The sequence below is a fragment of the Mesoplodon densirostris genome, chromosome 5, assembly GCF_025265405.1.
Source record: "Mesoplodon densirostris isolate mMesDen1 chromosome 5, mMesDen1 primary haplotype, whole genome shotgun sequence".
Classification (NCBI taxonomy): domain Eukaryota; kingdom Metazoa; phylum Chordata; class Mammalia; order Artiodactyla; family Ziphiidae; genus Mesoplodon; species Mesoplodon densirostris.
Genome location: NC_082665.1, coordinates 152624639 through 152637299, shown reverse-complemented (window position 1 = coordinate 152637299; position 12661 = coordinate 152624639). Strand labels below are relative to the sequence as shown.

Below are 12661 nucleotides of genomic sequence, written 5' to 3'. Positions count from 1 at the left end.
AAAGCTAGGCACATAACAAGCACTAGATAAATGTTAGCTGCTGTACTATTATTGTGTCTATATGCTGATAACTGTCAAGTTTTTGTCCCTGGCACAGATCCTTGATCTCCAAACCTATGTATATTGAACTGCTTGTTTGACATCATCTAGTCCAGTATTTCAAAAAGTACGTTAAACTCAACCTGTACAACATGGAATGCATCATCTCTGCCGAGCCTGGTCCTGCTCCAGAGCTGCCTAGCTCGGTGGAGGCCCCCCACAGTCCATCCACTGGCCCCAGCTGGAAATGAATCTGCCATCCACCACACACCTGTCCATCACCAGTGATATCAGCTTCTCCTCCTTCCATGTAGCTCCTCCCTCCCCTTTGTGCTACTTCAAGCTGCCCCCATGTCCCCTGGACCCCTGCAGTAGCCTGCTGCCTGCACCCCACATCTGTCCTGGCTCACCCTGCTGCTAGACCCCTAGCCCAACATTGTCTAAAGCCCGTCAGAGGCTCCCCGTTTCTCTATGGATAAAAAATGTACACGAAGGTGTAAAATATCACATGTGGTCTGGACTCTGACCCCTCCCACTCACTGGACCACCAGGTGGTCCCGGCCCAGTGGCCTCCATGAAGCTCTCTGTGCTGTTTGCCCCTCCCCCAACCCCGCCCTAGGCCTTTGCAGATGCTGCTCCCTGTCTGGAAAACTCGTCCTTTTGCCCTTCACTTGGGTAATTCCTACTCATTCTTCATCTCTCCACTTGAGGCCTCTCCCTGACTCCCAGGTCTGCACCAGGTTCCTTTATCTGTAGCCGTGGAACCATATTCTTTTTCCCAGAGCACGGTGGGGAAACACGATGATGGGGAAACACGAATTCACTGGCGTGGTTACTTGAGTCGTGACTGTCACCACAGAAACTTGGGGTCCAGGAGGGCGGGGCTTGTGTGGTTTCCTCACCACAGTGCCCTGGGGCTCAGCACAGGGGTGGGCAGCTGGGCCTCTTGGGCCCCTTCCTGGCCTTCGAGTCACAATGGCAGACCTTGTAAAGATGGACAAAGGCAGTAGAGATCGGAAAGCATACAGGACAGGTCCAACCACCCAGGACTTCCAATTTCATCCATTCTCTTAGGGTTAAACATGTGTCCACCCGTCCACACCACTGACCTGTGCCGGGACTTCTGTGATCTCAAAGACCCTTGTCCTAGCTTCAGCCAGGCCCCCTTTACTTTGCTTCAGCTGCAACCTTTTTTTTTTAAATTCTATAAGGTTCTTGTTTCTAATCATATGGTACTAAATACCTGAGTGTGTCTTTATGTCACTCAGGCAATTTTAGGAACAAAGTCTGAGGCTTTCTTGCCAACACAGGCAGGAAGAGCTGACCTCTCGTGTCCTCCTGCGCAGATGAATTCTTCAGTCAAAGCTGTGCCCCTGGGTCTGATCCAGCGTCCAGTCTCTGTGCCCTGTGCAACGGCAGCGGCACGCCAGCCCACACGTGTGCTCCCAACAGCCACGAGGGGTATTACGGCTCGAGTGGGGCGCTCAGGCAAGTAGCATCTGTCCACCACCTTTCACTTTGGCACCAGCCCGGTGAACTTCCTGCCCTTTCACCTTTCTCATCATCCCACCATCTGGGTGCTGCGTTTAGGAGGAGCCAGAATTAGAGAACAGAACTGCAGATTCCCAGGGGCCCTGAGGACTCAAGCCCGGCCCCTTCCTGGAGCACTTTTGGGTGGACTCAGGGCACCTGGGGAGAGGCAAGACTGAGGGACACACGTCACAACCCTGCTTCTACTTTTGATCTGTTCTTCTGTGTGATTGTGGACAAGTCACAGCATCTCTCAGAGCCCCAGTTTAAGATCAAAGGAAGGACACTGGCTACATGCTTCTTACACCTGGTTGAAGAGTATATTTAAAAACACATATTCCTGGGCTCCTCCATCCATTCAAGAAATATTTATTGAGCACCTAGTATGTGGCAGGCACTGTTCTAAGTAGAGAGGTTAGAGCAACAGCAAGACACACAGCCTCTGAGTCTCATGGGGAGAGTAAGACAATAAACACATAAAGCACAATCACTTCCTGACTGTGATAAGTGCTGGGGGTGGGGGTGGTGACCAAGGGGGGTGATATGGCAGCGACTCAGGGACAATCTTAGAAAAGGTGGTCAGGGAAGGCGTCAGGATCAGAGGGGCCATGTGAACTGAGGGTTAAATGTTGAGAGGGAGTCAGGCCTGAGATAATCTGGAGAAGAGTAATCCAGGAAGAAGGAACAGCAAGGACAAAGGCTGGCGCTGGACAAATGATGCCATATTTGAGGCCAGAGAAGGCACCAGAGTAGAGCATTGGGAGGGAGGGGATCAGGTGAGGGAGGAGGCTGGAGCTGCAGGCATTGGCTGTCTCGGTGCCTTGCGGGCCTGGCTAAGGAGGTAGAGGTAATTCTCAGTATGAAGGGCACCCTGTGGAGTTAGGGTGGTGCGGAGAACGCGTGAGCCTCTAGAAAGGAGCCTTCTATGCATCACACTGCCAGACTGCTTCGTCCCTCCCTCTCCAAAGTTTTGTCACTTTCATAAGCCGTACATAAATTACATATTTTCACAGATCCCATTACAAAAATATATGCTGAACATTAAACCTAGACTAAACTAGTTGAACTTCTCTTTACACTGGGAAGCACGTTGGTATTAGGGTCCATGGTCCCATTTTGGTGTGATTACAGTAGAATCACAGAGACCTGGAATTGTGTCCTCGGAGGTCTATCCAGAACCACGGAAGCTCCAAAGCGAAGACGAGCACACGAAGCACAACCTTAGCTCTAGACATCCCATTCTGCCTGCCACCACCTGCCTGCCTTTGCACTCCTTCTAGCTTCCCGGCTCCACCATTCCTACTGACCTGAGGTCCGTTGATCCTGTTCACACACACCCTCATGTCCTTTTCCCCCTCCGGATGCAGCATACATTCCACAGCCAACCGTGATAATTACTCCCCTGGGCGCATCCTCAAATGCCGGTCATCTCTCCTGGCTGAACCTCGACCTGGGTTGGGTGCAACATTCTACTTCGGTGCCAGCGCCTCCAGGCTGACTGGCCTCCCTTTTTTTCTTTTTTTTTTTTTTTTTGCGGTACGCGGGCCTCTAACTGCTGTGGCCTCTCCCGTTGCGGAGCACAGGCTCTGGACGCACAGGCTCAGCGGCCATGGCTCACGGGCCCAGCCGCTCCGCGGCATGTGGGATCTCCCCGGACCGGGGCACGAACCCGTGTCCCCTGCATCGGCAGCCGGACTCTCAACCACTGCGCCACCAGGGAAGCCCCGGCCTCCCTTTAAAGTAACGCGAACCCAGCTCGGATGAGCCAGAAGCCTCTGGTGCGTTCCCACCCCACACGCTCCTACAAGACCCTTCCATACTCTTTCCTCTCCTCAATCCTGCAACACTTCTTCCTCCATCTGTCACACCTTTGTTTCCTATTTCACCTGAGAAAATTGAAGCAATCAAAAGAGAAACTCCACAGCGTCCCACTGCCACGTCTGCTGAGTGCTGGCGCGTGTGCTGCCCGCCCTCCTTTTACTGGGGAGGAGCAGGCCATCTCCTCGCCGAGCCCAGCCCCGCACCTGCAGCCACTGGCTCCGGCAGGCAGCCCGCTCAAGGGCGTTGCCCCAGCGCTCCTCCCCCTCTTTTCTCCTGTGTTCTCGCATCTTATTCTCTCCGGGATCATTTCCATCAGCATACAAACCTGTTGCTGTTTTCTCACCTTAAACATAAAGAAATAAGTAAAACTTCTCTTGATCTCCCTTTCCTCTGCAGCAGCTTTCCGTGTCTCTCCCCTTTACAACAAAATTCCTTGAAGGAGGATACTTTAATGTCCTTGCTCGGTTCACTTTCTCTCCTTTCAATCTCCCCAAAGCCTAGTTTAAGAATCTGTTCACCTCCCCCACCCCAACCAGTGGAGTTGGTTTTATTATTGTATTTAAATTATCTACAGAAAACATTCCTCCTTACTGTTGGCACGTGAGAAGACTACTCCCACCACACCTCCCCACCCCCCACCTCCCAACCCCCCCCACCCCCTGTATACCACCACCCACCACGCAGCTGAAACTGCACATTTAAATTGCCAGGGACCTCTGTGTTGCTAAATAAATCCAAAGCCCAGATCCCTGACACCACCGATCTCTTCCGCCACTTGCATACGTTTTCTTCCCTGGCTTCAGGACCCCACACTTCCTTGGATTCCCTCCTCCCTCTCCTGTTTCTGCATCTTGGCCTCTTTGCTGGCTCTATCTCATTCCCCAACCTGTACAAGCTGGCGTGCCCCAGGGCTCCAGCCTTGGCCTTCTCTCTTCATGCTCAGACCTTGGTGGTTTTATCTAGTCTCGACCTATCTATATGCTGACAATTCCCAAATTTATGTTCCTGTTCAGACATCTCTTCAAAACTCCAGATGAAACTCCAAACGCATATATCCAACTGCCTCCTGGGCATGTCCACTTGGATTTCTAATCACCAGGTCAAGTTTAAATGTCCCAAGCTGACCTTCTGGAGTTCACACACTCCCACCCAAACCAGTACCTCCTGAGGTCTTCGCCATCTCAGTTAAAGGCAACTCCGTTTTTCCTTTAGGAAAAAGTCAAAGCCTTGGTGTGTGAGAACCGTGTCTACTCTCTTCCTCTCAAACCCCATGTCTGCGTCATCATCAAATCACGTTAGCTCTGCCTGCAAAGGGTAACGAGAACTGTCCTCATCGGCCATCTCCAGTGATACCACCTTGATCTGAACCACCATCATCCCTCCCTGGATTATAACCCCCAACAGCTCTCCATGCATCTGTCCTCTCCTCCTCCCCCACTCTCGTTGCTGAGCTGTCTCCACACAGCAACGAGAGTGATTCTGTTTAAACACAAGTCAGAGCATCACATTTCTCTGCTTAAAGCCCCCCAGTAATTTTCCATACTACTCAGAGTAAAAGTCAGGGTCCTTCTTTGACCTGTGTGGCCCCTTTGTGATCTGGGAAGGCTCCGTGTGACCTCATCTCCTACATCTTTCCCCTTGCTGTCTCTGCTCCATCTGTGATCTTGGCATCACAGCTGCTCCTTGAAGATATCAGGCACACTCCTGCCTCAGGGCCTTTGCACTTGCTCTCACCCCCATCTGGAGTGCTCCTCCTTCTCATAGCATCATGGCTAGTTCCCTCATTTCCTTTAAGATTTCTCAGGGAAGTCTTTTCTGGCCACTCTCTGATTTTACACACATACCCTTGCCAATATTTCATATCTGCCTTTCTTGCTTTATGTTTTCTTTAACACTTTTCCCTCTCTAGAATACTATACATTTTATCTGCTGATCTTGGTTCACATCATTTTTCTTTAATAAAGTGAATAAGGACTTTGGTTGCAAGTGAAAACACCCATGTGAACCATCTTAAGGCAAGGGCATATGTTAACAGGTGCTATGGGAGCTTCCTCCTTGTAAGGGCTGAGACCTGAGCCTCAGGAGTAGCCAAGATACTTTAAGGCGAAGGTTGCCAGGTAAAATTCAGGGCATCCAGTTAAATTAGAATTCCAGATAAATGATGAATGAATTTTTAGCACTCTGCTTCTCCTCTCTCTCTCTCTCTCTCTCTCTCTCTCTCTCTCTCTGCACATCTGCCTCATTTCTCTTTCCCCACAGGGTGGTTTTCTCTGTTTCTCAGTCTACACAGAGGGAACGTCTGTGACCAGCAGCCCCAGCATTACAGGTCTTCAGTTATAAAGAAGCAAACACAGACCATAATGTATTAGTCCCAGGTCCCAGGACATAGGATTGTCAGCCCAGTTTAGGTGAAAGTTTCCCACTCACATAACTCATGCCGTGAAGTTGCATTGTGAAGTTCCAGCTGCCTTAGCTGTGACCAGATGGATTAAAGCGGATGGGGAGGGGGAGTCAGTACTCAAAAAAGGAGTAACACTTGGTAGACCAAACAAGAGCCAAGAATTTAAAGATAAAATTACACAAAGGGAATTTTGTTTTCTTAGATATAAAAATCATATTATAATACTACTTAATATGGTAATGCTGTGATCAATACAGGCTGGTTTATGTGAAAAATGACAAATAAATCAGTGGTCGAGAAAAAATTTCCAAGACAGGTACATGGATATACTATATTTAATCTAAAACAAAGATGACATTTCAGATCACTGGGGAAAGGATGAACTTGAGAGATCAAATAAAATGAGTACAGTGAACTGGTTCCTGGATCTGGTGACCCGGGCAGGAGGAGATTCAATACTGAGTCAGTCCCCTAAGATGACTGCCAAGGGTCAGAAAGTCATGTGCAGGGGTGCTGACGGCAGGTGCGATGATCCTTTCAGGTGTTTGGATGAGTCCCGGAGAGAGGCCCGTTGCTAAGGGCAGTGCGGGTCAAGGCAGGGCTTGTTGTTTGTTTTTACAAGAAGTGTGGAAGCTGATGAGAAGAGTGAAGAGGGTTATAGAAGAGAAAGAGGATGACTACAGTGGAAAGTGCCTGAGCGTGGGTGAGGTGCAGACCACCCAGGGAGGAGACTTTTGCTGGAGAGAGACCTTCGCTCCTCCTTTGTCCCTGGAGGGCAGGAGAGTGCTGGAGCCTTGGGCTGCCAGATTTGGCAGAAGGATGCTGAAAGGGAGCCCACGTGATGATTTCTGTGTTTCCTCCGGGAAGCCAAAGCACATGTCAGAGTGTGAGTGTTGGGTAGGGGTGTGTGGAGAGACGGAGGTTTACAGGAAGCGGGAGAACGTTTTGGAGTCCACGCTCTATAGAGCGGGGGGACGTGCACTGTGTCACACTTGAGCACAAATCAGAATCTCCCAGAGAGCTTGTTAAAACACAGATGGCTGGACCCCACCCCCAGAATTCCTGAGCCAGTAGGTCTGGGGTGGGGCCCGAGAACGTGCCTTTCTAACTAGTTCCCACCGGTGCTGATGCTGCTGGTCCAGCCCACACTTGGAGAATCACAGATCTGGAGTAGAGAAGGGACAACAGGAATGCCCAGGTGAAGTTCACGATCGGGAAGCTCTCGTTTACCTCACTGCCGAGGTGCAGACACACCTGAGGCAGACGATCAGGCTCCTTCAGGACTGAGATTGTACTGGCCAGGGTGGAGGGCGTGGTGTTGAAGCAAGGAAATAGAGCAAGATGGAAAATTGAACGGAGCCGCTGAGCCTCGCTAATGACAGAGGGACCCGAAGATTAGGAGGGAGAGAGAACTGGATCAATTCCGACTGACTGAATGTCACAAAACTGATTTTTAATGCGCTCAACATTTCTCACAAAGAATGCACCTTAAACACAGAGAAACATTTTTCAGGGGATGAAGCATGAAAAATATCTCATGATGCACATTAACTTTCGTTAAGGCTGAGTAGACATATGGATGTGATAGGACTCCTTCAGAATCACGTCTTCCACGCTGATTTTAATCTCTGATGTGTGTTTTGATCCAACCAGAAAATTATCCTTGGATATCCCTATTAATAGGAGAACACAAGCATCTCTTGTGGAGAAACCGATCAGTGTTTAAAACAAGGAACCAAACCATAGGTATCTACACTAGAATCTAAATAAGCAGGCTTCTTTTTTCCATGGCATTTCCCCTTGAGTCCCCAGGGACAGCAGGCATCACAGTAGCGTGTGTGGCGTAAGTGGGCCCTGTGAGATGTGCCCAGTGGCCCGGGGTAGGGCTGGGAGCTCCCAGTGGTTCCCTCTTGGAGCCTCTCCCTCCCACTACTGTGAGTCCTCCTTGCTGAGCTGACCCTCTCTGTGCAGGTGTCTGGTTGAGAAGGGAGACGTGGCCTTTGTGAAGGACCCCACGGTCCAGCGGAACACCGACGGTAGGCGCCTACACTGTCCTTTCCTCTCTCGGAAAACTCGGAGTCCTTCCTGGGAAATCACTCCCCAGATGGGCAAGGGGGGCAAGTTTATTAACTCCACCAGAGTCTGGTAACTTTGGTCCTAACCTTTTTTATTTAGGGAATGAGAAAATTCTTCATGTCTGGGCAGACTTGACAGGGTTGGTTATCACATTGGTCTTGAACTCAACTAACAAACACACAGCTGCTCCAGTCCACATGAGCACATCTGGCTGTCTTGATTTTTAGGCGTTCAGGATACAAGTTTTTGTCAGCTATGTGTATTGCAAATATCTTGTCCCTCTCTGAAAAGGCTTGCCTTTCACTTTCTTGATGATGTCTTTTGATAAACATTCTTCATTTGAGTATGGTTCAATCCATCAATCTTCTCCTTTCTACCTAGTGCTTTTCAGGTCTGTTGAAGAAATCTTTGCCTTTAATAGAATCTATGAGTTCATGAATGTTTCTCTTCTGCTTTACTGTAAAGGCTTTATTGGGGTTTTTTTGGCCTCTGTGATTCTCCCAGGCGCTGGGGGTTGGTCACATCCCCCACTGGGGGTGCCTTGGCCAAAGCTGTCCGCTGTGTTCCGTCCACCTCCTCTCTGTCCCCAGGAAAGAACCCTGAAGCCTGGGCGAAGGGTCTGAAGCAGGAGGACTTCCAGCTGCTGGGCCTCGACGGCACCAGGAAGCCTGTGGCTGAGGCTCAGAGCTGCCGCCTAGCCACTGTCCCAAGTCATGCTGTGGTCTCAAGGAAAGATAAGGCGATTTTGTCCGCAGAATGCGCTTCAACCAACAGGTGTGCGAATTCAGTCCTCATCCCCCACACGAAGGCTTAGGGTACTTGCAGAGCTGCACAGGCACCTCCCAGCCCAGTCGCATGCTCTTTCTCCCTCGGCAGTGGGCCCTGACTCTGATGAAAGCGGAAGGCTGGCGGCTGCGCTCACTTCTTGCTCTGGGGCTGTCTAGGATATCACAGTGGGCTGGAAGAGGCCCAGACGCATGGGTATCTCAAGCTTCTCCCTGAGCCTCACTTGACTCTCTAAACAGAGTTGTGGTACCTCTTGGGCTTGTTCTGTCACAGAAATAAGGGAGTTGGCCCAGTGCCTTCACAGTAGGCTGGGCTACGTGTGGAAAAGGCAGAACAGAGGTTACTCTGTGTGACCTAGGGAAGATCCCAGTGTGTTTCCTGGACCTGGGCAGGCTGAGACTGTTTTGGGCTTCATGAAAGTCAAAGAGCCAACATTCAGACAACTCATGACCTCTACAGGCAGCCAACAAAGGATGACTCTGTGGAGTAGTGGCTGTCTGAATCAGATGATCGTAAGGAAACCCAAAGCCATGTCTGCCTTTTGCCCTAGCACACCCCATTCCTGCAGGAGCCCCAAATGAGTAATACATATCTTAGCACATGCTGCCCACACATCCCAGTTAAAAGGTGATGACCCAGGGACAGGTGGAAATACAGAGGCTCTCAGTCATGGAATTTTGAAGGGATGGGTCCCACACAGGGTGAGCTGCCAACTGGGCTACAAGGAAAGTGGACAAAGGAAGGGGGGAGGGGCAGGAAGCAGGGGAGGGGCAGGGTCAGTGCCTGGGGCAGGTCCAGAGAACAGAAGAGGCAAGATAGCAAGGGCTCCGGCCACAGGAAGACATGGAAGGATGACCCAGAGAGTTGAAAACATCCGGCAGTGATTGGTTGGGATAGTGATATAGCTGTGAACTTGGAGCTCTTTCTATTTAGCAGTTGCTTTACATACATCATCTCAGTATTTAGTGTAATTACCTCCATATACAAATGAGTAAACTGAGGTTCACTGAGCTCCGTCAAGAATTTTCTTAAAGTCACTCAACAGGAAAAGCTAGGGCCTGGGTTTGAACCCAGCAGCCATGCTTTGTGCCGTTTTACTACGGTACCTCCTAAGCTGTCTCTGCATCCCAGGTTTCCCAGGGCCTGGCGCTGAGCAGTCCAGCAGACTCGGGGCTTCTGAGGCAGAACACACAGCTCCAAGCTGCCCGGTGCTGCTGGTCACTCACTGTCTGTCTGTCTAACCCAGGAGCTCTTTGGAAGAAACGGGTTTGAATACATGATGTTCCAGCTGTTCGAATCCTCAACCAAGGATCTGCTCTTCAGCGATGATACAGAATGTCTGGCTAACCTTCAGGACAGAACAACTTATCAAAAATACTTAGGGCCAGAGTATCTTCGGGCTATTGCTAACATGAGACAGTGCTTACGCTCTGGTGAGTAGAATAAACACCAAGGAGCAATAACGTGGGGGTCAAGGTAAACATGTTTGTTTTAAGGACGACAGTGTGCCAAGCCTGGGCCAGTACAAATAGGACACAAAGATTAGGAAGCCTTGCTCCTGGCCCTGCAGGAGGATTCAGGCTCACCAGGGAGGCAGTCAATTAGGCCACAGTATAAGACACTAACTGAAAAGGCCAAATCATTTGAAGGAGCCAGAGAGTGCAACAGAACTGAAGATCATTTGGAAATTGAACTTGTTTACATGTATATTTCCATTTTTTGGCTAATAGAATGAAAATGTCTGTGTGTTGGAGCACTTCAGTGTAGGGAGGAGGTTGGAAATGACACATACATACCACACATAGTGGACCAATTTTCAAAGATTTTAAATAAAATGTATAATTAATATTAATAGAAACAAGTGTTGTTAGCCTAAGCAGGCCACTTCTACATATATACATATGTAGAAGTGGCACTAAGGAAGTCATTTCTCTCTATTTCTTTGTACTGTAGACATGGCATAGCGGCCTCAAAAAAAATAAGTTGGAGAAATAAAATTAGAGCTGGAATAATCAAATTATGGGGAGTGTGCCTGAATTTTTGTTAAATTATATCATGTGTTAGAGACGTGGAGAATAGGAGGAGAGGAAAATGTAGATGTTTAAGGATAGCACTGACATCAGTTAGAGGAGAGAGAGAGAGAGAGAGAGATTTTTAAAAAAAAATCTTCATTACCTACCATTTACTTTTAGGAAATAGGAACAACATCGTACCTAATAAGCACAGGCAGTACCTGACGGTCGTTCTCTTATGTTACCTCTCACAGAACTTCTGGATGCCTGCACGTTCCATGGAAATTAAAAATTGATCAAAGTGAGCGACCGCGGAGACGCTCAGAGCCTGCAGATCCAGTGGGGACACATTCTCACTTGTCTGCATGGTGGGTCTGTGTGAACATCAGTTCATCTTTATAATTGTGTCCTGTAACTGATGCAAAACATAAAATGAATAAAAATGATTGTGTCTTTCAGAAAACTTCATGAAATGTTCTCAGATTTTGGCAGAGGTGGGGTAGAAAATGGTTTGTTTATGCTAGAATTGTGCTTCTGAATTTAGTATGTATTAAATTATAGCTTTTTCTAGACCTCTACCAGACTAGCTCAACTTCCCTCCCTATTTGATGATTTTACCCAAGAGTCAACTCACTTAAATAGAATTTAAGCAATAAATCTGTCTGAAGGGAGTCTGAGTGTGCAAAAAAAGCATTAGTGTGTGCAGTATCAAGGACTTACATAATGAAAATAAAGGATAAGAAACGAGTTTCTGCATTTTAAAAATATATTTGAGCATTTAAAATCCATAATGTCAAGCGGAATCAAACTCCTGATCAGATTAATTGAAAAATATGAAAATTACCACAAAAATCTCATCCTACTACCCTTCTGCAGTAAATTTCCTAGAAGTGTGATTTACATTCATTTAAGTCAGTTTCTTACCAGAGATTTTGCCTTATCTATTATTACCATGATTCCAGCTTATGGTAGTGCCTCAATAAATGCTGCATGGGAACCCAAGTTATATATTGTGAAGTGTCAGTTTGGTGTGTGGACTTCTGCTTCTGCCTGTGAACGAGTAACCAGTACAGGATTTGCTGTCCTTCCATAAACAACTAAAAAACTGGAAAAAAATACGTGAAACAAATGTTCTCAAACATTGGGCTGTAACAGTGCAGGACTATGATCCTTGAAAGAAGGAAAAGAAAAGACGTGTGCAGAGTGATGACCTTACATTTTCCCTTAGAGGAAATTTCCAGATCACGGCAAAGGGAGCAGGAACCCAAGAGAGCCCATCACACTGAGTTGAGGAAACAGAGATAGGAGTTTGGGGAAGCCAGAGTGACCGGAATTTGTATACAGAGAGATCTGTACAGGAGTCTTCTTGAAATGTTTGGCAAAATACTAATCTGCTTGTGTATAGAATGAAACTGAAGTCCGTCAGGCTAGGCAAAGAATGACTGTGAGAGACCCATAAGCTGAACAATGCCCAAGGCTCCCACAGGGCAAGGAGTCAATCACGTTCCTACCAACCAGTGTGAAGAGACCTCACTGAACACCTAAGCTTTTCTCTGAAGGCAGCTGGGGCTGAAATAGCTGTAGACTAAGGACTGCTCCATAAATGCCCTTACTGAGAGTGACACTAGCCTTGGTGAGATCAAGCAGATCTGCAAGTCACCTGACTGCCCTCTAAAATAAACCTCAATACTTACTAAAGGAATACAACAAAATCTAAATATTCAACAGTGTGGCATACATAATATCCAGCATCAGATACAAAGATTACCAGATGTGCAAAGAAGCACAAAATGTGACCCAGAGTCATCAGAAAAATCAACCAGTAGAAACTCACCTAGAAACCACAGAGATGATGGTATTCAGACAATTAACTTTAAACAATTGTTATAAACAGGCACAAGGATTTAAATGAAAACATGAAGAGAATTCCCTGGCAGTCCAATAGTTAGGACTCGGAGCTTTCACTGCCAAGGGCCCGGGTTCCATCCCTGGTTGG

At 48.0% G+C, this 12661-nt stretch overlaps 1 protein-coding gene across 1 annotated transcript in view; it reads left to right on the top strand.

The window, feature by feature from the left end:
- LOC132491382 (inhibitor of carbonic anhydrase-like) overlaps positions 1–10094 on the top strand; it is a 30204-nt gene extending 20110 nt beyond the window's left edge. Inside the window, exons 13-16 of the mRNA XM_060100256.1 lie at positions 1386–1527; positions 7763–7827; positions 8458–8645; positions 9903–10094. Of these exons, the coding sequence (XP_059956239.1) occupies positions 1386–1527; positions 7763–7827; positions 8458–8645; positions 9903–10094 (587 nt within the window). The remainder of the gene's footprint in view (positions 1–1385; positions 1528–7762; positions 7828–8457; positions 8646–9902) is intronic.
- Positions 10095–12661: the final 2567 nt, after the last annotated feature.